Here is a 25,836-nt window from a genome sequence, read left to right as displayed (position 1 = left end):
TGCAGCCATGGTGGAGACATGAACCCTGGTCCCAGAGGCGTGAGCCAACACTGCTGGCCACTATGTATTTCAAAGTTTTGGGATAAATATTACAACATAAAACAAATAAAAGGAGTTGAGTTACCTAAAATTAACTGTAGCCAAATCAAACTTCTTGTTATCTACCAGTAGTCTATCAAATAATCTGGTGATGTTGCTGTGAATTGTGCCAACAGACTGAAAGCAGTGCCAACAAATCACTTGCTTTTGCTCAATAACGTCTCTGAAATCCCAAATATTTCCATACAGCGGAAGATGAATGTCTTTTGGTGACCAGTTATTGTTTGCTTTTCTCCTCCTCACTCATTTTGCGAAATTTCTTATAAACACACCACACTGCCTAAGAGTGAGTCAACCAACCAGGCTGAGAATGATTGCTATTGACTCACAGAGCTCATGCAGCGGTCTTGCAAATACAGTGGAGATAAATTTAGGCTGATTAAAAAAAAAATTAAATAAAACAAACATACACTACAGAAAACTGAAAAGTAACCAGCAGTAAAATTGCAAAGCAATGTGCACTGTGTCATTATAATGTAAAAATGTTTTAGCCAAACTTGATCTATAGTGCTGGTGCCCTAGGTGGGCATCACCATCGAACCCCCCCCCCCCCCCCCCGCTCTCATCCGAGGCCCCCTCAAATGTTGGTGCCCTAGGCAGCTGCGGTTTTATCGATGGTCTTAATTCAGCTGACTGTCCTTCCAGTGTGACACACGTGCGTAATGTCACTGAAGGTGACATGGTCGCACACTGGGAAGCGCATCGTATGTGTAAAGTTTGCCTGTCCTTCCTGTGTGTGCGTAGGTTTACACCAGGTCGTCTGGTGTCCTCCAACAGTCCTAAACAATCGGAGTGCCTAAATTAACTATGTGCGAATTAATGACTGCATCCTCCGATGGGTTGGCTTCCCTATCCAGGCTTGGTTTCTGCCTTGCGGAAGTTGCAATATACAAATAATGTATGAATATGATATTTAATATTTGTATATATTTATATACGAGTTATTTCTCGATTAATCATCAATTAATCGTAATCAGTTGATTAGTCGATTATTAATATGACTAATAGTGACAGCCCGAGAGACTTGCTCTCGCTAGTCTTCAGAGGGAGTGGAGTCGTTGCTGGGTCTTCTTGATGTTTGTGTTAATGGTTTAGGTCAGGTCTTCTGTTGAGGACACCCCCAAGAAATTAGTTTTGCTGACCCTCTCCTCGGCACCCGCCATCAGTGATCAGCCGAGGATGGTGTTGAAGTGAGCCCTCCTGAAGTCGATTTAGCATCTCCTCGGTCTTCTTGACACTGAGGAAGAGACACTGCAGTTTCTACTTGTGGTGCAAAGGATGGTCTCATTACGTTGCTTTAGGTTTATCTTGTAAAGTAGTTTCTGAGAAAATCAATTTTTTCACGCTTCTGAAATAATGGATTTTTGGAGGTGCATGTTTTTTCATTGGACAGCAATGATATAGTCAATTAGGGAGAGTAGGAATGTTGATTGATTTTCTGTATGCAAGAGAATACTGAAAAGCTTTGGCTGTTGTTTCTTCTGAAAGTCTGAAACTTAAATAATACTGAATAACTTGAAGTTAAGTAGCTGAACGGCCAACTGACATTTAACATACTGATTGATTGGTCTAGTCTTTATTGCCTTGAATAATATTTTATGCCTTTTCAGAGGCAAATACTAACAATCTCGAGGGCGAAGAAAAATATTCAACTAGTCAGACGCGACCCTGACCCCCAGCTTAAATACAGCTGAAATGAGTTGAATCTAAGCTTTCAAATTGTAAAATGTCATGTTTGGAATTGGTATATTCAGCAAAATGAGTCAGAATGTTCTCGAATACTTATTTTTACATGCAGACCTCAGGCCAAGGACACAGGCTCAGTCTGCAATACTGGTAGTCGCTGGCTTAGAGAGAACTCGTGCTTAAGAATGGACTGCCATAAGGCTTATAATATTAACAATTTGGGTTAAATGTAATGGTTCATATACATATATAAACTAAATGAAATATGTTTATATATTAATAATTAGATTGTGGATGTACTTTAAGTGGCTTAGAAAAAGAAATAGCTTTGCGTATAAGTAAGTTACTCTTTGGATCAAACCTGGGACCTGGTCCAGTTTTAGATTAGATTTTTACTGACCATTGTCCTTCTGATACCTAGAAAAGCAGTCAGTAGGTTGGAATTTGCGTGGCAACATGTTTTTAGGGGGGGGGGGCACCGGTGGGAGTGCCCGGCCCCAGTCTGGGTGTCCTTACCATACTCGCCTCAGGCAGTTTTCTTGATAAAACTTCCTCTCGGAAAAGCAGTATTTTTGCACCTGGCCAGAGCTCAGTATTTCACAAGATGTTGAAATGGTGTTTGTCTTCTGCGGTCCCTTTTTAAAAAGGCTGGGGGTGTGTGTACAGCTACCCAGACCTGCGAGGCTGTAGCCTGTTCTGTGTGTGTGGAGTTTGGATGTTTCTCCCCTTGGTCACCTTGGATTATTCCTCATACTGTACTTTCTTCTCACGGTCCACAGATTTACGTGGGTGGAGCTGTTACAGCAGGTGAACCGGTGTCCCTTAATTGTCCAGGTCGTCCCCCCGGTGTCCTCGTGTGCCAGTGTGGTATAAGTGACGTAGCAGATGTCGAAGACGGGGTTTCCTAACGGCGCTGTAAAGGGTTTATCATTCAGTATGCGGTCACTGCAGCTGCTGAGTGTGAAACAACCCAAAAGGTCACATGGTTTGACGGTCTTCTCTGTGGAAACAACGACCTCGCAGGCGATAGCCTGAGTGTTCTGTGAGTGTTCTGCGAGTGTTCTGCGAGTGTTCTGCGAGTGTTCTGCGAGTGTCGCTTCCTCACCGTGTTTGGGTTGCCGTTTTTGGGGTCGTCTTCATGTCCTTACCTGCAGGCGTTAATGCTTGTTGAGAGGCCCGCAAAGAGGACTTTACCTTCCCCACCTTTGTTCCAAAGCATCTTCCATAACTTTCGTGGCCCATCTCCCTGCGGATGGAATTCCTAGGGTGGTGGTGGGGGGGGGGTGTTCCTTTTTCTGTGTGTGTCTTTGCTCCTGGTTGCCAGGGAGACAGGCAGCCCATATGGGCACCAGTGGCGTTCTGCACACAAAAGCAGCACCGCTCGGCATGCGTGGGGGAGGCGTTGGCGGCCGGGGGGGCTCTTCCCACCATTCGTTAACAATGAGGCCATGTAAGGCCAGCACCTTGGGGCCCCCACCTCCCCCCCACAGAGCCCCGCCTCCCCCCTTAGCCACAGAGCTTAGCCAATTCTTCGCCCACGGCGCTGGCAGAATCCCTCTTTTTGGTGGTGAGGGGACCTGCACCTGCTCCAGTCTCAGTGCCTTTATGTACCTTCCTTCCCTGTGCACCCCCACAGCATAGGGGTGATTAGCATTTTAAACGACTTTCTTGCTTAGCTTTGCTTAGGGCACCCCACCCCCCTCCCACGCATTTTGTACCGGCACTGTTCCAGTTACACCTGTATGTAGGGGTGACTGGTGAGCAGGAATTCAAAGTCACTGTTTTTGTATTTTCCAGTGTTTCCAGTATTTTCAGCTGCCAGTGCCCTTCCTACCCCCAGGCCCTGCGGCACTTTCAAATTTCAGTTGTATGTTGCCAGCTGAAAATTCATGCCACGTGGCTTTGGAGTGTGTTTGAGGGAAGTTTAAGTTAATTTAAGTCTCATGAAAAATGTACGCAATCTTGTGCGTATATCTGGAGCTGAAACCGGTCGTCTTAACCTTCTACTTTTTATTGCACACTTTAAACCCCCCCCCCATGCCAAATCAGTGCTGGGGCTGATCCTCAGATGGCTATGAAATCGTTTTATGTCATGAGAGAGACTGCATACAAATAGCATGGTTGTCTCGTTTGGGACACTGTGATGTAAAACCTGGAAGGAGGATCGTGGCAAGCAGATTATCTCCCCCCACAAACCATAAGTGTCTTAAGACAATGATGGAGGACTAAGGTTGTCATACAGGACCCTCCACCCTGCCGGGTTTTGTGCAGCTTCAGATATGCTTCTCCCTGCAGCATGTTGCAAATTTCATTTGTCAGCTCTAACGTATCTTATCTTGGCTAATCAAAAGCCTCATTACTTCATTATTACTTAACTGCTTGCTGCTGACCCCGGCAATGGCATCTCTGCCCTTGTTTTATCTGTGCTTAGACCACAGTGAGAAATGAATCTGAAGTGGGAGGATATGAAGCAACACGATCTCTTGGTCCTTGTCGCTCTGGGACTGACTACACAATTAGACGATTAGATGTTGACTCCAGACAACTCTGTCATGTGACTGAAGTACAGTAGATTGTTGCGTTCCCTGCTTACTGTCATGTGATTGGATTAATAGAGGGCTTCTGCTGTGTCGTTGTGTCATGTGAGTGACTTACATGGGGCCCCACGAGAGCCCGAGATTGAGTACCGGTGGTGGTGGAGTAAGACCAGGCTGTTGCTGTTGTCGGTGGGCTTATGTGGCACCTGATTATGTTTGTGGCCTTTGTGGATGAAGTTTTTTTTTTATTTAACCAATGAACTGAACTTAGTGCTGTCCGTGTGCAACGAATACTCATAAACCTTCAGGCTGCTTGGGGGGCCCGGTGACCACCCAGGGTTGCTGAAAGCACATGTTTTATCTCCCCTGGCTGGGCCTACCTGGCCGGATGGCTGGTTCGGACTCGCATGTCCTTGTGTGCCTACAGCACTGGAGGAACGTCTCTGCTCGTGCACACTCACCTCAAAGAGCCTCAAACACACACTCTCCCCCCTCACTTTTCTGTTGATTGATATACTGCCTGGTGATTTCAGGAGAGAGTATTTGCATTTTTACTTTGCATAGCAGCTCAGAAATCCTCATTGCTGTAAGTAGAATGTCTGGATTGGGTTGGAGATTCTGAAGTCCCAGTCCTGTTTGTTTGGGTGGAGGTTGGCAGATTTCCAGGTGGAGCAGGTGTGGGGAGTTGGGGGGGGTCTCTGTTTCCCTAAAACCACATGATCTTGGGTGCCCCTGTGCCCCACCCTGCCTTCATGTTGTGTGTTAGGATGTGAGGGCCTGAAGCTCACTCTGCGAAGATGGTTCTTGGTTTTGCATAATGTCGCGTTTCCCACCGGAAGTTCTGCGGAACGTTCTGCGTGGACGGCTGCTGGCCACCCTCTCGCCGCGTTGCCTGGTGAGAACCGCCTGGTAGGTGTTGGCACACGGCCTTGTTGTGTTAACCTCGGATGTTTGCTTCCTCATATTTCGGTCGGGATAATCGAATCAATGTCGCCGTGTTGCTGGTTACAATTGCCCCTCGTTCGTCGCTGCTCGCTTTCAGTCAGTTCCTGTTTTCGCATGTTAAATCCAAGCCCCGCCCTCTTCACCTTAACGCCTGCCGTCCCAGGATTGCCCGTCTGCCACCTGCACTGGAGGACCGGATTTTCGCATCGCAGTCCGCTGTCGCCACCGTCTACAGTGTGAGTGGTGGACGAGGGTTAAGAGCTGGGGTGCGTCGAGCTTGTCCATAGGGCACTCGGATGGAGTCAAGTTCATGCTGCTTTAGAGTCAGCCAATCAGCATGCAGCGGTCTACAGCTCTGATTCCTGATTCGTAATACTCAAGGAGGTCAGCCTACCTACCTAGCACCTTCATGGTGATTATCTATGAAAAGGTGGCGTAGACCTTCTCGTTAATCATCAGTAGGAACCTTCCCGGAAGCAACCTTATACGTTCACATGTACCTCCTCAAGCTGGCCTCCTCAAGTTGGCCTCCTCAAGCTGGTTCTCCTCCCTGCTTTCCAGACAGGCTTTCGTTTCAGCCACGCCAGGTTCTAAACAACCAGAATCTCAGCAAAAATATGGTTGCAGGCATTTCTCTGTAAACATAAACACTGCAAAATATACAAGTCCCCTGACCTGCATCTCTTATTGTTCTGCTGACCATCCAGAGCAGGAGAGGTAAGTTCTAGTTAGGTACTTGGTTGTGATACTTTCCCCAAATCCCTGATGGTACCGTTGGAATCGTTAATTGAACAGACCGTGCAGGTAGAATGGAAAAGTAAGCAATCCCTGCAGGACCCATGGCTCGCCGTTCGGATCGGCTTGCACCTTGGGCGCCAGAAAGCCCATCTGTTCCCATCTGTTCCCACCGGTGGCCAACCCTGGTCCTTGGGATTCCCCAGCTTCTAGAGGAAACGTTTTAATTAGCATCTGTTTGACACCTGAATTTCCGCATAATGCGACCCAGGGTCCAAAAAAGGCAACGTTGGTTAAGCAGCAAGCTAGAGCCTGTCCCTGAATGCTGAAGAGCGCTGTGCTTGGGGATTACAGCATGGAGTTTTCTGCAGGAAAGCCGCAATTTGGACATGTGTAGCACATCTCCGTCTTGCCCAGGCGGTGAATGGGATGCTGTGTGGTCTGAATTGCCCTGGCTGGTTTGGGGAGTGTCAGCTGATTTTTGGCTGGCTGTATCCTCTCCTCTCATCTGGACTAAACGGATCACGTACTTGCGCTATTTATACCTGCATGGTTTCCCAAAACAAAGCAGAGCATTATAATTATTGCATTTCGTCAAACCGCAGCCAAAGAGCCAGGCATGAAAAATGTTTTTAAGTATTATAGTTAAAAATACAAACTGAAATATTGAGATGACGGTAATGTATGCTTATTAAGTGCTTGTGGAGAGCACCACACAGCTTGCTAAGTTGTTACAGGAAGCTGTTGGGGGGGGGTACTTTCTTTGTTTCTTTCTCATGTTTTGGTGTCAGTGTAATGACAATACGCAGTCCCCCCCCAACCCCCACCTCCGTGTGAAAACCCTGAGCAATAACTTCTTTGAGGTTTGGGCTAAAATCTGCAACCAGCCTGTCGGTGTTTGTGGAGGGGGGGTCGCCCATGTGAATCAGGGGATTTTCCCCCCCTTGACCTCTTTCAGGTCAAACTTTCAATCTGGTTCTTCTGAGTAGTCATGGAAAGCCTGGAGTTTGGACTTGGACAGATCATGTGGGCACAAGGATGAAAATAATTAGTTTGTGGCCTTAAGTTTCATTCAGGAACTACGTAAATCTATTCCCTGCATCCCCCCCCCCCAATACACTGTGAGACGAGGGCTGGCCCAAAGCCCGACTCAGATAAATCCCCAAATACGCCTCTTGTCTTCTGGCAGCGCTTGTCACCCCTCCATCTGCGGCTCATTGCTGTGGTTACGCTGCTCCTCATACCTGAAGGGAAAGGTGTCGTCAGGAAGCCTTCATCTCAGCCATTAGCATGTCTGCGTAATTGTGTGTGTGCATCAGCCGCTTGGATCTGATATGCAGTTTGCCCACAGAAAAAGAGATGTGATTGGCCAGCCTGGCATGACAGGGGTGCGCCACCTGCCTCGAAATCCTGCACGTGAGGCGTCTGATCGAGGCAGATCTCTGGGTTTTAGCCCTCTGAGCGTCAAGGCACCGCATCATTCAGTCAGTCAGAGGCCTCTTGATCATCCTCCATTGAATTGACAGGCTTCTCTCCTTGTCTGCCAGGTCCCGAGACACCCCGGGCCCCCGTACGTCCCCCATGACATCACCAAGGGACACCATAACCTTACTGGCACTGCACCTGGCCACGCCTCCTCCACCCCAGGATTATCTCAAGTATTGGTCCCGTCTCAAGTGTCAGGAAAGTGTGTGTGTGTGTGCCTCAGCGTTTTGTGTGTGTCTCCACGTAGGAACTAATGAAGGAGAAGTAGAGGCAGGGTTAGCTCACAGTAAGGGGGAAAGTCCTGAGAGGATTCTTAAAGAAAATCTGGAAACGTTTCCTATGCATTTTCATTTCTCTCTGCTTATCTGCTTCGCTTGAAAGTTATTGGGTCCAAAAAAGTGCATAAAGGCTCAGTCCACAGAGATGGAAGTGCATGCTGGGAAGGAGGAGAACCTGAATAGGAGCATGTGGGGGTACCGGGGGTATATGTCCGTTCAGAAGTGTGTGCTTTTAATATTTGTGTAACGAAACCGCGATACTCGTTGTCTCCGCCCCCCAGCCCACTACCACCACTGCAGGTGCAGCCTGCAGAACAATCCTTATGTTACTAATGTTACAAAGGTTTACAAAATAACACACATAAATCACAAAATTGTTATTCTGTTTAAAGTAAGGGCGAGCTGTATATTTTGTAAACTTTAACGATTTCACCAGCTGCGTGTGTCACATGACTATTTTGGTCCAATCATGACTGAGTAACCACACCTGCGGTAAAAGCTAGGCTAGTTTCCTTAGCTCAAGAGGGATAATAGCCCATAGTTATCCAGTTTATTTCTGACTTATCTGAAGTTTTTTATCTTTCATTTTTGTTTCCATAGTCACTTTTTATGCAGTTAATCTGCATGCTCTTTAGTGTTCCTCTTCTTAGTGTTCCTCTTCTTAGTGTTCCTCCTCTTAGTGTTCCTCCTCTTAGTGTTCCTCCTCTTAGTGTTCCTCCTCTTAGTGTTCCTCTTCTTAGTGTTCCTCTTCTTAGTGTTCCTCCTCTTAGTGTTCCTCCTCTTAGTGTTCCTCCTCTTAGTGTTCCTCTTCTTAGTGTTCCTCTTCTTTGTGTTCCTCTTCTTAGTGTTCCTCTTCTTTGTGTTCCAAATTGTTGGTGAGATTTTTTTCTTGTTTTTTCTTTTTCCTCTGCCCCCCCCAAAAAAAAAACAAAAAAAAAAACCTGAGGTATGAGCCGAACCATGGCTCCAAAATCGAGGTCTGAACCGGATCGTGAATTTGAAGAATTAGCTTGCTTTAATAGCTGTGTGAAGTGTTACAAACGCAGCCTCAGCGCGATAGAGGGTGCTGAGTGCCTTCCTTCTGGCTACTGCTGTCACACAGCATGTCTCTTTCTGCATTTTTACGTGTCATTCTAGCCCCCGGTTAGCCTTTCTGATTTTGTCTAGTCACGCATGCATTTCTGTGTCTTTGGTTTGGTCTGTGTGGTTAGTCTAGCTACATGCCTATTTCTATGCTCCTGCGATTGGCCGTCTAGCTACAAGTGTGCACGCTTCAGGTTGATGTGAAAGCTTTCGACTCAGATTTTTAAGAGTGTAACATCCAGTGCTGTGACTGTGGGAAGGGATAGTGCCAGACGCGCACACATGTCTACACGCATAGAGCACCATGACACAGGGCCCGGTGCTTTGGACAGTAACTCTGGCCTTTCAGCATGACTCTGCTCTTCTGCTGGCCTGGCATCCTCCGCCCTCTGATGAACGAGCTCAGATTTCCCAGCTGAGGCTGTGATGCCTGTTCAGCCACCCCCCCCCCCCCTGAGGTGAACCATGCTATTAATAGCAATGATTTAAAAAGAAAACTCCCATTCTGAAACACACACCGGTCTATTAAGGTGAATTAGGGCGGGTGCATGACAGCATGGACCAAAACCTGAGTGTGGTGGTGTGTGTACATGTGTGAGATTTGTGGTGACTCCCCTCCTACTCTCCCCCCCCTCCCCCTCCCCCACCTGTGCACAGTCTCCATATACCCCTGGACAGAATGTGGGCTCCGCCCCTCTGTTGTACTCTCCTCAGACCCAGCCAATGAACGCACAGCCGCAGAGCCGCCCGGTGAGCACCACGCCTCTGGCAGGGGGTGGTGGGGAGGTCACATGGTTTCAGGGGCGTGGTTACCAGGCCAGTAGGCCTAAAAATAGAGAGAACAGTTGTGAGCATCTCATTATCTGATATTTTAAACCCGACAAGACAGCCCAAGAAATACTGACTACAACGCAGATCTTTTACAGAACTCATGAAAGCCGGCAGACCGGAAGCTAAGGGATACTGTAAATAAAGTGTCTGAATGTGATTTGCCTTCCTCCTTTGACTCCTCGCCATCCTTTCTCCTCCTGTCTCCGTGATGCCCCTTGCTCCAGTTTGCACCAGGACCCCGCCATACCCATCATCAGGTAACGTGTCCAACCGTGAAGCTACCCCTCCCCCTCCAATAAACGCACATCTCCGGGTTGCTCTGCTGTGTGTTGTGTCATCACCACCGGGCTGTCATTGGCTGGATGACGGCTGGCCATGTCTGTTCTGTGCAGCCCCTGGCATCAAACCCATAATCAGCAAGTGTGTTTGGAGGAGTAGAACTGCTTTTTTGCATGCATTGTGCTCCATCATTAGCACCCTACACCAATGCAACACACTGAGAAGATCAGTGATCTCTGACCTCATGGTAAAATGAGATTTGATACAAGGCACCACCTGCCTGTTAGGTGTAGGGATAGATTCCTATTTCTAGACGCAAAGGGAGCGCAGTCATACCACTAAGCTAGTTTCCGCTCGTTCCCGAGTTCTGTGATGCGCTTCGTTCATGGAAAATGCCAGTTATGTTTGCTGGAGCGGGTTTGTAATTAAGCCCTCATGGGATTGATGCGGAGTCTCCCACTGGATTGCGGTGACCATTAACAAGCTCTGCGTTGCGTGTATGTATGTAGAACTCTATTTTCTGGAACACAGAGTCTTCACTTAGCAGACTAATGCTGTTGATTTTTAACAAGTGGGTAAGGGTTTGTTTTGGGGGGTGGGAGGGGTGTAGGCGGAAAAATCACTTCACTGTGACCCACAGTAGAATGTCTAATGTTTCTGAGGATCCTTCTGAAGCGAGCAGCTTCCTTGACCTTTCAGTGTCTGGGCTCGTTACCTAGCATGTCCCCTGCTGCCCTAGACAGAGCACTACTCCTGTGCTGTTCTTTCATATCGTTGATGATATTAAAGAAAAAACAAATTGATTATTATTAGGCTTATCAATAGCTGCTGACAGTGGGTCGGCTCTATGGATGATGCCAATGCCTTGGCAAGGCTGTGGGGGCTCCCGTAATGACGCTCATTATGTAATCACACGCTCTTTGATGTGACTGGATCCTACTTGTTAGGGCGCTGGCCCACTGTCCTGCTTTGCTTTGGACTGCCTTGGTTATTAATCTCGGTCTGAAAGGCTCCCCGGTTAGCTTTTCTTTGTGTGTCTAAAGCTACGGTCTAGTTCTCCAGCTTGGCCTCCGGTGGCAAGTCGGGATCGACAGCAGGGCCAAAACAAAGGTCTTTTTTTGCCTTGGCTCTGACTCTCCTGTCTCGGCTCCGCAGTGGTCCGTTTACAGAGTCCTTGCACGTCCTTAACGTCCACGCTTTGAATGACATCATTATCCTTCAGTTTGTGCAACTTTGGTTTCCAGACCCTGGCCCGACTAGACTGGAAGCAACTGGTGATGTCATGCCTAACCGAGGGCGTAACCGAGGACCGCTTTGATAAACAGTGGTCTATAGGGCTCAGGGAGGAAGCTGGAGGGGGTCTGTGAGGACTACAAGCTGAAAACAGGCCTTTTTGTAGTTTGTAATGTTTCCCTTTTCCCTATTGAAAAGGCCTGGGGGGGGGCTGTACCTCGAGGTTGTGAAATTACTGGTAAAATTGTCTAAAAGCCCTTAACAGTCTACAGTGAAATTGCTCTGTCTGCCTGGGAGTGATGCGAGTTTCAGTGTTCAGGAAGTGTACACAGCTCTTTTCTCTTTTACTGTAAAATCCCTGCCTCAGCTGTTAGTTGTGGAATTCTGAACACTCTATCTCTGTGCACTGAAAACAGTGCGGATTTCCATTGGCTTCCTGCTTGAACTGTGCTCATTGCTTTGGTTTTCCATTGGCTTCCAATTCAGACGTGCTCATCAGTGGGGTTCCCCATTGGCTTCCTGCTCGACCGTGCTCATTAGTGTGGTTTTTCATTGGCTCCTTGCTTCATCATGCTTGTTATAGTTGCACACTGGCTCCCGGCTTCACCTTATGCGTCAGTGTAGCTGCCCATTGGCTTCCCACATGTCTTTTGCTGTGGGCTTTAAATCCTGTCATACAGTCGGAGGTCTGTTTCCAACACAAAGTGGTCGGTGATTGAGTACTGAAGTATTTCCCCCCCACATCCTAGTCTGTAACTCTGGCTGTTTGACTGTTTATAGGTCTTAATGCAGTGTTCATCTGTTGATGTCCTTTGAAGATTCACTGGTCCTGGCAAAGCAGCCCTGATTTGGGAGACTAGTGTGTCAGCGTTAAGCAGCTCTCTATCTAAAGTAACCGAGAGGATGGCAGAATCATAATGAGTACTCTGTCGTTTATTTGCGAGCCATTGTGAAGTTTGTATGTGTTTTTGTGTATTGGTTCACACATCTGTATGTATGTCCACCACATCCCTGTGGTTTCACATTGGCTGCCATATGTAACGTACTTATCACTGTGGTTTCCCGTTGGCTTTTCGGGGCACCCTGCTTACCAGTCTGGTTTCCTATTGGCTTTTTGGGTCACCCTGTTCATCATTGTGGTTTCCCATTGGCTTCTCTCTCTTTCCTGCTTCAATATTCAAGGGAGGATTCAGGCCCATTCAGGTAATTTGAAATGCATGGTATGAATACCGGGCGGCATGGTGGTGCAGTGGTTAGCACTTTTGCCTCACAGCTCTTGGACCCGGGTTCGAGTCTCCACCTGGGTTACATGTGTTTGCATATTCTCCCCATGTCATCGTGGGGATTCCTCCGGGTACTCCGGTTTCCCCCCACAGTCCAAAAACATGCTGAGGCTAATTGGACTTGCTAAATTGCCCGTGTGTGTGAATGGTATGTGAGTGTGCCCTGCGATGGGCTGGCCCCCCATCCTGGGCTGTTCCCTGCCTCGTGCTCATTGCTTCCGGGATAGGCTCCGGACCCCCCCGACCCAATAGGATAAGTGGTTTGGAAAATGGATGGATGGGATGGTATGAATACCCCCCCCCTTTTTTTAAACCTGTTTTACTTCTTGTTCAACACATTTTGGGCTTCGGCACCTGCTGAATATTTCAAATAAAGGTCCAGGATGATAAATGGCCAGCCGTCTGAACACATCTTTTTAAGTTGCCCATCTTGCTGACGTTGCCTGAATGTTAGCCGAGTGTCTCCTCTGACCCTGTCCCTGTGATCACGCTTCTGTGAGTGGCAGCCCACTGCCCAAAGACCACACATGTTTTTCCACCCCCGACTGCTTAGTGATGCAGGTCTACCGTTCAGCTCTTCGAGGAGACGATCTCAGACACCACTAAACTGTCGGGGAAAAAGGGTGGAGCCCTGGTACAGTTTTGTTCCCCAAGGTATAAACACCATTAATGTACCACCAATGGTACAAAATAATTAATTTCTGTACCTTAAAACGTACATTTACCTACAGCTAAAGGTACATTTGTTAGACCCTTGAGGGTACTGCCTCTTTGGTGCCATTTTGCTTTCAAAGAGAGCAGTTTAGTGCTTCTCATCCTCTTGCCGTATTTTTACCATTAGTGGCGCGTGGCACATTACGCTCTTTCGCCAGCAGGGCTTGCCAGTGCACAGGGAGCGTGTTTGCCGTGCTGTCCTACCTCCGGCTTGCTGCCCGCTCGCCCCGCGCAGGAAACATCACCGTCTGTTATTTTAATTTCTGCACTGACGCCCACGCAGCCGCATCTGTGAGGAAGCAGCCTGCGGGAGGACCGGCTTCGGCAGCCTGGCCCTGAAAAGCCTCGCAGAGATGTGATGAGCACTCGGCAGTAGAGAAACACCTGCTAATATTCTCTTTTTGCGTCCTAGGTTAATAAGGTTGTGTAGGTAACGTCTGCATGAACGTTTTAAGAATTAATCGTCTCTAATCTTAGCATCTGAGGTGCCGTCTGCCAAAAGCCCAAAATGATTTGTCAGGAAGTCCAGATGTGTGTGTGTGTGTGTGTGTGTCTGTGTGTGTGTGTGTCTGTGTGTGTGAGTGTGTGTGTGTGTCTGTGAGTGTGTGTGTGTGTGTGTGTGTGTGTACATTTATCATCTTTTGTTATTTATTTATCTTATTTGTTATTTTTCTGCCCCCCCCAGTTTTTCCAGCGTGCCCAGATGCAGACGGCTCGAGCTCCCATCCCGGGAGGTGGCCCCTCCCTTCAGCCCGGCTCCCAGCCTCCGGCCCCCGCCCCCCCCGCTGCAGCTGTGTACCAGCCTAACCAGCCCATCATGATGACCATGGCACCCATGCCCTTCCCATCACCACAAGCTCCTCAGTACTACATCCACCAGGTGGGGGCCTCTTCGACGCCACCCCCTCTAGGTCTCAAACTGTTATTCTAAACCTCATATTCCTTGACTCTCCTCTCCACAGTACCGACACAGCACCCCCTACATAGGACCCCCCCAGCAGTTCTCGGTGCAGCCGCCCGGTCCAGGCACCTTCTACCCCGGCCCCGGTCCAGGCGACTTCCCAGCTCCTTATAGTAAGTACCAGATTGCCCCCCCCCCCCCCCCCCCCCCCCCCGAGTCCCACATGCTTTTCAGCTTGACAGTATGATAATTCAGGCTGTACGTTGTGACTCTGTTGTCTTTAATACGTCAATCGTTAGCTTATTCTGGAATACCATTTCTGAAAGTCTGGTGTGATTTATTTTTTTGCCGATATCATCCGTGGCCGGTGTAGATTGTGGTACAACTTTCAGTTACATCTTACACAGACTGTGTTTGTATTTGTCTTTGTATGTACAGTTGTGTTCAAAATTATTCAACCCCCACTGAAATTGAGTGTTTTGGCCAGTTTGACATCGATTTTGATCATTTCAGTCATCTTGTTTACAATTAAATCAAAGAGGCACTTGTAAGTCAGAGAAATATAACATAACATTTATAATGAAATAACCACAAATGTCTTTTCTGTGCTCACATCATTATCAGTTTTATTCAACCCCCTAGTGACATTCATTCTTAGTACTTAGTACAACATCCTTTTCCAGTTATAACAGCTTTTAAACGTGAAGCATAGCTTGACACAAGTGTCTTGCAGCGATCTATGGGTATCTTAGCCCATTCTTCATGGGCAAAAGCCTCCAGTTCAGTCACATTCTTAGGCTTGCGCGCTGCAACTGCTTTCTTTAAGTCCCACCAGAGGTTCTCAATCGGATTTAAGTCTGGTGACTGCGATGGCCACTCCAAAATGTTCCAGCCTTTATTCTGCAACTATGCTCTAGTGGACTTGGAGGTATGCTTGGGATCATTGTCCTGTTGAAAGGTCCAACGTCTCCCAAGCCTCAGGTTTGTGACGGACTGCATCACATTTTCTTCCAATATCTCCTGGTACTGAAGGGAATTCATGGTACCTTGCACACGCTTAAGCTTCCCTGTACCTGCAGAAGCAAAACAGCCCCAAAGCATGATTGACCCCCCGCCATGCTTCACAGTAGGCAAGGTGTTCTTTTCTTCATAGGCCTTGTTCTTCCTCCTCCAAACATAGCGTTGATCCATGGGCCCAAACAGTTCTAATTTTGTCCACAGAACACTATCCCAAAACTTTTGTGGTTTGTCCACATGACTTTTGACATACTGCAGTCGACTCTTCTTATTCTTTGGAGACAGCAAGGGGGTGCGCCTGGGAGTTCTGGCATGGAGGCCTTCATTACGCAGTGTGCGCCTTATTGTCTGAGCTGAAACTTCAGTACCCGCATCTGACAAATCTTTTTTCAGTTCCTCAGCAGTCAAACGGGGACTTTTCTCCACTTTGCACTTCAGGTAGCGCACAGCAGTCGAAGTCAGCATCTTCTTTCTGCCACGACCAGGTAGCGTTTCAACAGCGCCCTTTGCCTTGAATTTGCGAATGATGCTTCCTATGGCGTCTCTTGGAATGTTTAACATCTTTGCAATCTTCTTATAGCCATTGCCCTTCCTGTGAAGAGAAATCACCTCTTCTCTTGTCTTCCTGGACCATTCTTTTGACTTCATCATGTTTGTAAACACACCAGTAAATGTCTAGAAGGAGCTGAGTATCACAGTCATTTTAAATCTGCCTAATTGGTGCTTGTTATGCTTGATTGCTGCTCGTTGACATCCACAGGTGTTTTCAATACCTGATCGAAAACACTTGAATGAACCTCTGTTCTTAAGAGTGGTAGTCTTTAAGGGGTTGAATAATTGTGTCAATGAAGAAATCAACATTTAATACTGTTTTACAAAAACAATTGATGTCCTTTTAGTTGCATTTGGTTCTTTAAAAAGTCCTTGTAAGATTTCATTCTGAACACAATTACAAATGTACACTGAATTCCCTAAAACCCTTTACAGCATTGGGGCTTGAATAATGTTGAACACAACTGTATGTGTTTGTGGTCCTTAACTGTGTACAGAAAGAGCTGAAGAATTTGGGTTTATTATGTGAGGAAGGGTTATATTTTCTTTCTATGGTTTTGTCTTGTGTTCTCCTCACACTTTTTTGTGGTGGGGGGGGGGGGGGGTCACAAGGCATTGAAAACCAGTGGAGGTGCAGCATTACCCCCTGTCAATCCGCTCATTGTTGTTGGGGTTAGAGGTCTTTGTTGGGTCATTCTTGCTCTTGCGAATTGTTAGTTAAGAGATCAGGCTGAGTGAATATACCCACTAGATTCCATCCTCCACTTTTAAGCCCAGCATTGAACGTAGGACCTGGCAGATGAAGACTTCAGAACACATAGTGGTCACATGGTCTGGTTGTAATAGGGTCAACCACTGGGGTTAGTTTCATGGTCTGAATTATTTGTCTCTAAAGCCACTTTAACAATGCTACTCCTCACCCTCCCCCAACATGACATAGCGGGTCCCCCATACTACTCTGGGCAGACGGTGTATCCCCCCTCACCACCCATCATAGTGCCTACGCCACAACAGCCTCCACCGGCCAAGAGGGAGAAGAAGACAGTGAGTATCTGAGAGCGTTAGCGATGGGGGGGTTGGGGTTAGGATTAGGGTTGGGGAGGGGGGGCAGCAGGAGCACAAATAAGGCGTGTCAGTCAATCTGCAGTCCAGAGTCTATGAGATTTTCTGGTTGTGTATTATTATGTGTACCAGCAGTCCTGGTTTCTGGGGACAGGTCAGATTCCACTACCAACATCCATATATATATACATCTACCTGAATAAATTAACACTTGTTAGTTGTAGATGGTCATTGTCACTGGAGGCAAGGAGGGGTCGGAGGGCCCATGTGTGACTTTGGTGCTTTAGTGAGCCCCCGCCCCTCTCTATGTAATTGTTCTCCCAGATCCGTATCCGGGATCCCAACCAAGGGGGCAAGGACATCACAGAGGAGATCTTGTCTGGAGGGGCCGGTAGCCGCAATCCGACACCCCCTGTCGGACGACCCTCCTCCACCCCAACCTTGCCCCAGGTAAGCCCTGCCCCGCCCACCCAGCTGCTATTGGCTTAACAACTTCTGCCATTGTAAACCCCACCCATCAGCAGAACGTACCCATCTGTGGAAGTGTTGATTTCAGTCCTCTTGGGGTTATGTTATATACTAAGTGCCTGTGATGATTAAGAATGATGTCATTGGAATACTGGTGATAATAACACCAACTTGATCACTGTTTCTGTTGCGTTTGCTTCTGTGTGTCTGGCTTGTTTTATTGGCATGTCATTCAGTGACATAATAGTTGGGTTATGTGGGTCAAGTTGGGGAGAGGAGTTGGGACACTGGCTTCCTGTCAAAGGGGGAACTTCATTGTTTGACCATTAGCAAAACAAATGATGAACCTTCTCAGGTGAACTTTGTAGCTTTCACCTGAAAGTAGACTTGTTTGTATGCTGCTCTCCGGCTAGCAGTCTCTCATGCAGACTGGGCTCCAAGCTTACCTGCCTAACGTAGGGGTTGGCCGTCGATGATGCTCTTTGTCCGTGCCCTTTTGACTTCATCAGCCTCAGCTCCAGAGGTGGGAAAACCCAACTCCAGAAAATACAAATCCAGGCCAACGTTATGTTTCAACCAAGCAGTTGAGCACTCTGACTCTTCTTGCTCAACTGGTTGGTTGAAACAAAATCTTGGTCTGGATTTGTACTTTCTGGAGCTGGACTTTGCAGCTCTGCTCCGCTCTGCAGAAAGGTCTTTCTCTGCTCTGACTCTTCCTCAGCGTCTTCTCCTTTGATGTTAACACTGTTTGTTTCCTTTCTTTTTGTCCCCTTGTTTTTTTATCCACCTTTTGTTACGTGCCCTGACCACCTGCATGTGCCATTTCCGTACCTTTCTCATTTATTTCCTCCTGCTTTTTCCCCATTTTTCCCTTATTCCCATGACCTTGTGCTCTTCCCTCCTTTTCTTATCGTCCCCATTCCTTTTGTTTCACTTTTTTTTTTCTTGATATGTGTGCCCGTCTCTGCGTCTCCCTATCTCCCGGCCCCTCCTGTTGTGCCCCTGTTTACGCACTCGCCGCTGTGTGGGTGGGCGGGTGGGGGGCTCCCTGTCCATCTTCCGCTTTGCTAGTTCTTGTGTCCGCACCCTCATTATCCTCACATTTTCTACCTCAAATCCCAGCAGCTGGGCAGCCAACTCTGCGAGCACGGCCCCCTGGTGTACGGCGGGGAGGCCAGCCCCTCGCACCCGCCTGTGTCCGCCGACACCAAGCCTCCGCCAGGTCCGGTATTCCAGCATCCTCTGCTGCATCGCCACCTACTCTTGCCACGCGCCCACCCTGCTCCTGTGGTATTCTCCAGAATATTTCAGGCGAAGAACCTCGATGTTGATGGAAAATGTTAAAAATAACAATTCTGAAGTAGGGGACGAGGGACGATCGCAGTGAAACAGCTGCTGAGTTTTATCCCTTCAAGCAGGATATAATGACTGTGGGATATTCCAGTGTGACATTCTGCATGTATCTTTTTCACTAGCCGGGCTCTTTCCTCTGCTCCCATTCTGCAGATCAGAAGCTGGAGTCGGAGTCCTTCACACCCAAATCTTCGTCCCCTGGCCTCCGACTTTCCGACTCCCCCAGCGTGAGGAGAGGCAGAGGTGTCCCTACGCCACTAACCCTTCCACTGGAGAAACCGGAACTTGCTGCTGCCCTGGGTCCTGGGGGGGGCCCCGCCCCTGTAGCAGGCTCTGTCGAGCCCCCTAGCCCCCAAAGGGAAGACATACAAATGGCTGCGCCACCTGCTGCTCCATCTCAGGGTGGGATTCAGGGGCCACCTATCACTACAGCCCCTCCTCCCAAGGCAATGAACGGGCACTCTGACCAGGAGGTGGTCAGCACACCCCCCGATGAGCAGACAACTCCGGCCGCACCACAGGCCCCACCCCCAGTCTGTTCCACGGGAGCCAGCATGGACACTCAGGGACTCTCAGCTCTTGAGATGAGGGCCAAAACCCCCCTGATGGCTCCAGGCCCTGCCTCCCCCACCCCGAAAGCCCCCTCCCTTCCTACTACTGCTGCTGTCTCTGCAGTTGCTGCTAGCCCTGTACCTGCTGCCAGCCCGTCGTCCCCCACTCAAGCTGGCGACGAGGCTGGGGACATCAGGAAAACTTCCCCAAGGGCAGAAACTCAGGAGCACCCCCACAAGGCTGGGGGAGAAGTAGCAGAGAGCTCTGAGGACAAGGTGGAGTTGCAGCAACAAGCCAACTCCAGAATGCTCCTCAGTACAGGTCAGCTGTCACCTGCAGGTTACGGGTCGCACATGTTACTCCTCAGTACAGGTCAGCTGTCCCCTGCAGGTTACGGGTCGCACATGTTACTCCTCAGTACAGGTCAGCTGTCGCCTGCAGGTTACGGGTCGCACATGTTACTCCTCAGTACAGGTCAGCTGTCCCCTGCAGGTTACGGGTCGCACATGTTACTCCTCAGTACAGGTCAGCCGTCCCCTGCAGCTTACGGGTCGCACATGTTACTCCTCAGTACAGGTCAGCTGTCCCCTGCAGGTTACGGGTCGCACATGTTACTCCTCAGTACAGGTCAGCTGTCACCTGCAGCTTACAGGTTGCGAATGTTACTCCTCAGTACAGGTCAGCCGTCCCCTGCAGCTTACGTGTCGCACATGTTACTCCTCAGTACAGGTCAGCCGTCCCCTGCAGCTTACGGGTCGCACATGTTACTCCTCAGTACAGGTCAGCTGTCGCCTGCAGCTTACGGGTCGCACATGTTACTCCTTAGTACAGGTCAGCTATCGCCTGCAGGTTACGGGTCGCACATGTTACTCCTCAGTACAGGTCAGCTGTCCCCTGCAGCTTACGGGTCGCACATGTTACTCCTCAGTACAGGTCAGCCGTCCCCTGCAGCTTACGGGTCGCACATGTTACTCCTCGGTACAGGTCAGCTGTCCCCTGCAGGTTACGGGTCGCACATGTTACTCCTCAGTACAGGTGAGCCGTCACATGCAGGTTACGGGTTGCACATGTTACTCCTCAGTACAGGTCAGCTGTCCCCTGCAGCTTACGGGTCGCACATGTTACTCCTCAGTACAGGTCAGCTGTCACCTGCAGCTTACGGGTCGCACATGTTACTCCTCAGTACAGGTCAGCTGTCACCTGCAGGTTACGGGTCGCATATGTTACTCCTCAGTACAGGTCAGCTGTCACCTGCAGCTTACAGGTCGCGAATGTTACTCCTCAGTACAGGTCAGCCGTCCCCTGCAGCTTACGGGTCGCACATGTTACTCCTCAGTACAGGTCAGCTGTCGCCTGCAGGTTATGGGTCGCACATGTTACTCCTCAGTACAGGTGAGCCGTCACATGCAGGTTACGGGTTGCACATGTTACATCCTGCCTTATTTCTGTTGCATCTTGGAAGTACAGTGGACCCTTTTGCATCATGACTCTCCCCTCTGCGATGTTCAATATCTCGTGATCGGATAAAGAAATGCATTTTTTTTTGGGAGTTTTTCAAAAGTCGCAGACGGTACGAAAAAGTTCAGTAAGTCATAAATGCATAAAATATATGTACAGTGCTAGTTTAGAGGACGCAAAACGTGTTTTCAGCGGCCTCTCCCGTGATATCTCCCAGTGATCACAGTCATCTTTCTATCTTGCGGTTCCCTTATCTTTTCTGTATCTTCGCTTGCCAAGGGGACCAAGAATTTGTCCAGTGTGGGAGGGTCAAATGTAGGATGTAGGTGTTTCTGCAGTTGAACGTCATACAGATTAGCAAATATATATATGTATTTAAAAAAATATTCTATTGAATTTCAAGAACAATGAAACTAATTTTTGTCTCTGGGGCCACAGATTTACCGTGGTAAGAGGGGAATGGATGTTTTGTTTAATGTAGCATCGCTGCAGCTCACTGGTCATTTGTTTTTCTTTGGCAGCTCAAACTGCTTCTGCTGCACCAAAGACCTGGAAGAAACCAAAAGACGGAGAGTCCCCCGAGAGGCTGGGGGGGGAGGTAGGGCCGAGGGAGAAGGGCACGTGGGGGTTACTGTAATCCATTGTTGTCGTTTAGCCTCTCGTTTACCTCCATCCTTTCTAGGAAGATTCCACGGAGGGGTCTGGCATGGACGAGGCCTCGCCCCAGAGCCTGGAGCTCCGGAGCCACTCGCCTGCAGACGCCACAGAGCCACTTCCCACTCCGGAGGAGAATGGTGAGGCAGAGCTCGTAGGGAACGGGGCAGCCCCTGGCCCTGAGGTGGACGTCAGCGATGGAGGTGCCGAGCCAGGGGAGGGACCATGCAGAGCCCCGCCACCTTACATCTTCCAGGGAGGTGGGGGTCTTTTCCGTCACTTGCAGAAGCCACGTTCAGACCGACCTGATAGGCAGAGCTGCTCATTGATATGTAATACGTTTCAGCCAAATAGCCAAATACAATTGCATAGCCCTGCATACTACCTGGAAGGACCTGCTTTTGGCTCTTGGGAGTTTTACTTACACAGAAATGTTCTGAGGGTGGAATGAAATATGATTGGTCCAGAGAGAGAACCAGTCAGATTGTAGAGGAGGTGCGTCCAAGCAACTAGAGGAGGCCGGGCCAACCAATCAGATGTCTTGGTCTCGCCTCCTCTAGTTGCTTTTTTTTGTGCAAGTAAGACTCCCACCAGCCCACTTCTGCCTCCCGAGCTATTTTAAGTGTTGACAAATTGTGCCTTTCTGGATACTGTTGTTGTACTGAGGTGTTTTGCCTTCCTGTTAGCTTTGACCAATTTCGTCATTCCCCTTTCACCTCTCTCATTTACAAGGTGTTTTCAGGCACACAAATGCCACTGAATGAATGAATGAATTCACTGTGAACTCTAAAGTCTGTAGTGTGAGAAAATCCCAAGAATGTGGCTGTTTCCGAGATGCAGGAACCACCGTTCCCACATACTAACAATCACATCACTTAGATGATGCATCTTAGCTGTTCCAATGCTCAGCCAAACAGTAACTGAACCTCTCGAGCTTGGCTACATGCCGTAGTACACTGTCCAGTGAGTATAGAATCAGCTCAGCTGGGCAGTTTACACCTGACCATTCACCAAACAAATTTTTAACTCATGGTTAAGGATACATTTGTCAGCTGATGAGCAGATATCAGAGGTAGATTCTATCACTGATCTAGCTTAATTCCCCCCCCACCAGAGCCAGTGGAACCGAACGGGAAGAGGCAGTACGGCCGTGACTTCCTGCTCGGTTTCCAGTTCACCCCAGCCTGCATGCAGAAGCCGGACGGTCTTCCCCCGATCAGCGACGTGGTGCTAGATAAGGTAGGCTACTGATCCCCACCTCCCCCCCCCATCCCCAGGGGTGGCTGCTGTAAGACTCTGTCTGTTCAGGTTACTTTTGGAGCTCTGTGGTTGAATGATGCTGCTGAGTAGCTGATCAAGGCTGGCTGGGAGAGTAAATGAGGCCTGATCATTGAATGAAGCGTGGCAGTGGGAGCGTCTTCATATGTAGGCTGGCCTGAGCCTGCTGTTCTGATGGCTGCTAATCTGTTTCTGGGAAACTCCCATTTATTACATCGGGGCAGCGAGCAACCAGGGAAACCTGAGACCTTGGAACGGCTGGCCGGCCTGTTCTCACCTGTAAGAAATGTACTGGTCCACGTGGTTCTGGTCTGGTGTTTGGAAATTTCCCCTTGGTGATGTCTTCCCACGTGTCGTAAACGAGAGTGTAGCAGGCGGTTGGATTCTGCCTCGGTTTCCTGCTGGGGAGTCAGGTTGCATAAGGCGTGTTGCATTTGGGGCTTATTGTTTTGTGTTTTTTTGACAGTTGATGTTGATTAGCTGGTATGTCATAGTGCTTAGCCAGCATTAGGCTAGAGCAGGGGTCTCCAACTCCGGTCCTGGAAAACTACTGTCCAGTAGGTTTTCCGTCCTACCCCGCTTCTAATGAGCCACACCTGCTCTCAGGTAGATACCAGGAACAGCTGTGGCCCATCAGAAGCAAAGTGGGACAGAAAACCTACTGGACAGTAGCTCTCCAGGACCGGAGTTGGAGACCCCTGGGTTAGAGAACACGGTGGTTTATGGGTAACACTGCTGGCTCATAGCTCCAGGGTCGGGGGCTTGTCATTTGCATGTAGCGTGTTCCCGAGTTTCTGTGGGTCTCCTCCAGGTGCTCCGGTTTCTTTCTGAAGCCCTAAAACACACGGTCAGTCGTAACAGTGTGTGATTGAGTGCACTGGCATTGCATCCAGGGTGTGCCCTCTCTCCCGGGCTCTGTCTTCCTGCGATCAGCCCCTGGGTAAACGTGACCCTTTTTAAAATGGATGAATGTCCAACATTAGGCTTTTACTGTCAGAAATCTGTCTGAATGCTGACTGCTGTGTATCTCTCTCCTTTTTTCCCTTGCTTTCTCTACACCCCCCCCCCCCGGAAGATTAACCAAAATAAGCAGCTGGCTCGCACCGTCGACCCACGCACAATCTCCTGGGGTCCTGACTTTACGCCCGCTTTCGCCGACTTCGGACGTCCAGCATCAGGTGGCCGCGGTTCCCCGGTGAGTCCACACACGTGCAGTCGGTACGGCGAGCAGAGCCCACGAGGCCACTGGGCTTTATCACTGCTTCCCCAACCCACCAGCTGCTGAACGTCAGCACCAGGAGGCCCCAGCCACGCAAGATCATCATGAATGTGTCGGTGAACGACGACGTGCAGCTGAGGAAGGCGGAGAATGCCTGGAAGCCGGGCATTAAGCACGAGGGGCTGGCCGATGACCCCGATTCCCAGCACACACAGGTGACCTTTGAACCTTTTTGTTTTGCCCTCATGCTTACCTTTGCTTGTTATAAATACAGACACTCCCCAGGTTACAATGGTCCATTTTGTAATATTTTGATTGTACTACGGGTAAACGTTTTTCACTTTCAGTTCATTACTCAATAAATTACATGAGATATTCAACACTTTATCAGCATATTCAACACAATATCAGATATTCAGCACATTATTATAAAATAGGCTTTGTGTTAACGATTTAGCCCAACTGTAGGCTAATGTAAGAGTTCTAAGCATGTTTAAGGCAGGCTAGGCTAGGCTATGATGTTTATTAGGTCAGGTGTACTGTATTAAAGTGCATTTTCGCCTTACGATATTTTCACCTTACGACAGGTTTATCGGAATGTAACCCCATCGTAACCTAGGGAGAGGCTTTTGTCCTTTGGTTTAAAGCTGGCTTTCATGTTCTGTTTCCTCATTTTATCCGTATGCCTGTAGTGGCAAGATGTTCCTCTGACAGAGGCAAGGCCAATGTCATTTCTCTGTATTCCTCACTCCTGCCACTTTCTGCAGTTGCTTTGAAATGGGCCCGACTTGACCCGCGCCTTTTCTGTTTGTTGCAAAGCCCTGCCAGATGGTTCTGGGACATGGTTTTTGAACCCAGGGTGGTGGTACCGCCGCCATCTCCCCTTTCCGCAGGAGCTCTTCCGCAAGGTGCGTAGCATCCTGAACAAGCTGACGCCCCAGATGTTCAACCAGCTGATGAAGCAGGTGACGGACCTCACCATCGACACGGAGGAGCGGCTCAAGGGCGTCATCGACCTGGTCTTCGAGAAGGCCATCGATGAACCCAGCTTCTCCGTGGCCTACAGCAACATGTGTCGCTGCCTGGCCACGGTATGGGTGGAGTTTTGCGAGAAACTGCAATTAATTTTCCCCCTTGGACCTTGATAATTGGGTGCCATCGCTTGTGAGAATTGAGCTAGACTGAGTGGGCTTGATCCACTACAGGTGATCAGAAACTCGCACTCAGGGTTTTGTCTGGATTGCTCTACAATTATTTACTAGTGATGGGAGCTTTAGTTGGGATTTCGCTCCGGCTGTCAATCAAACCGCTTCCACTGGTTTTAGGTCCTCCGGTGATGATTGACAGCGTACAATAATCCCACCTAAACACACCAGCTATCCACATATGTAATGTAAACGTCATGCGTATCTTGTGGGGGGGTGGGGCAGCTCTTCAACTGCCTGCCTCACTCTTTGATCTCCTATCCCTACTCCCACCTCCCATCCCCCTTTTCGGACGCACAGCTGAAGGTGCCGATGGCAGACAAGCCCAGCGCCACGGTGAACTTCCGCAAGCTTCTGCTGAACCGGTGCCAGAAAGAGTTCGAGAGAGACAAGGTGGACGACGACGTGTTCGAGAGGAAGCAGAAGGAGCTGGACTCAGCCGCCTCGGTAACTGGCCGTCTTATATTTATGAAGTGATGTCACCTTTTAGAATCACTTGGCTATCTCTTTCATGACATCAACATTACACACATACATTCAAGATCTCTCTACCGGTGATTTGATCAGCTTGATGCATCTTTTGCGCTCGTTGGAGTTTTACTCACACAATTGAGGGCAGAAGAAAAAAATGATTGGTTCAGAGAGATAACCAATCAGATTGTAGTGGAGGTGGGTCCCAGCAACTAGAGGAGGCAGGACCAACCAATCGGATGTCTGGGTCTCGTCTCTTCTAATTGCTTTGACTCAACTCCTCTATAGTCTGATTGGTTCACTCTCTGAACTAATCATTTTTCTTTCTGCCCTCAGAACATTTTTGTGTAAGTAAAACTCCCTTTGCTGCGATTTCAAACTTACTAACAAGCACCCATAGGTGACGTAAACCTACTTTCCAGGATAGTACCTGCATTGGCCCCAGAAGTTGTTGCAAA

General features: G+C 48.8%; 1 protein-coding gene across 3 annotated transcripts in view; it reads left to right on the top strand.

The window, feature by feature from the left end:
• eif4g3a (eukaryotic translation initiation factor 4 gamma, 3a) overlaps positions 1-25,836 on the top strand; it is a 47,300-nt gene that overhangs the window by 7,410 nt on the left and 14,054 nt on the right. Inside the window, exons 2-19 of one of the 3 annotated variants that reach the window (XM_049023445.1) lie at positions 5,425-5,503; positions 7,550-7,660; positions 9,506-9,598; positions 9,904-9,936; positions 12,374-12,394; positions 13,874-14,068; positions 14,151-14,262; positions 16,599-16,702; positions 17,045-17,170; positions 18,311-18,410; positions 18,695-19,414; positions 21,073-21,149; positions 21,234-21,465; positions 22,320-22,444; positions 23,559-23,678; positions 23,762-23,917; positions 24,596-24,793; positions 25,208-25,354. In XM_049023445.1, the coding sequence (XP_048879402.1) occupies positions 5,425-5,503; positions 7,550-7,660; positions 9,506-9,598; positions 9,904-9,936; positions 12,374-12,394; positions 13,874-14,068; positions 14,151-14,262; positions 16,599-16,702; positions 17,045-17,170; positions 18,311-18,410; positions 18,695-19,414; positions 21,073-21,149; positions 21,234-21,465; positions 22,320-22,444; positions 23,559-23,678; positions 23,762-23,917; positions 24,596-24,793; positions 25,208-25,354 (2,749 nt within the window). Of the gene's footprint in view, positions 1-5,424; positions 5,504-7,549; positions 7,661-9,505; positions 9,599-9,903; positions 9,937-12,373; positions 12,395-13,873; positions 14,069-14,150; positions 14,263-16,598; positions 16,703-17,044; positions 17,171-18,259; positions 18,411-18,694; positions 19,415-21,072; positions 21,150-21,233; positions 21,466-22,319; positions 22,445-23,558; positions 23,679-23,761; positions 23,918-24,595; positions 24,794-25,207; positions 25,355-25,836 lie in introns of all 3 variants that reach the window. The other 2 variants (XM_049023444.1, XM_049023446.1) reach the window with 2 other exon arrangements.

This window comes from Brienomyrus brachyistius, chromosome 8 (assembly GCF_023856365.1).
Source record: "Brienomyrus brachyistius isolate T26 chromosome 8, BBRACH_0.4, whole genome shotgun sequence".
Taxonomy (NCBI): Eukaryota; Metazoa; Chordata; class Actinopteri; order Osteoglossiformes; family Mormyridae; genus Brienomyrus; species Brienomyrus brachyistius.
The sequence above is the reverse complement of the archived record's forward strand: the minus strand, read 5'-3'. Positions and strand labels throughout refer to the sequence as shown.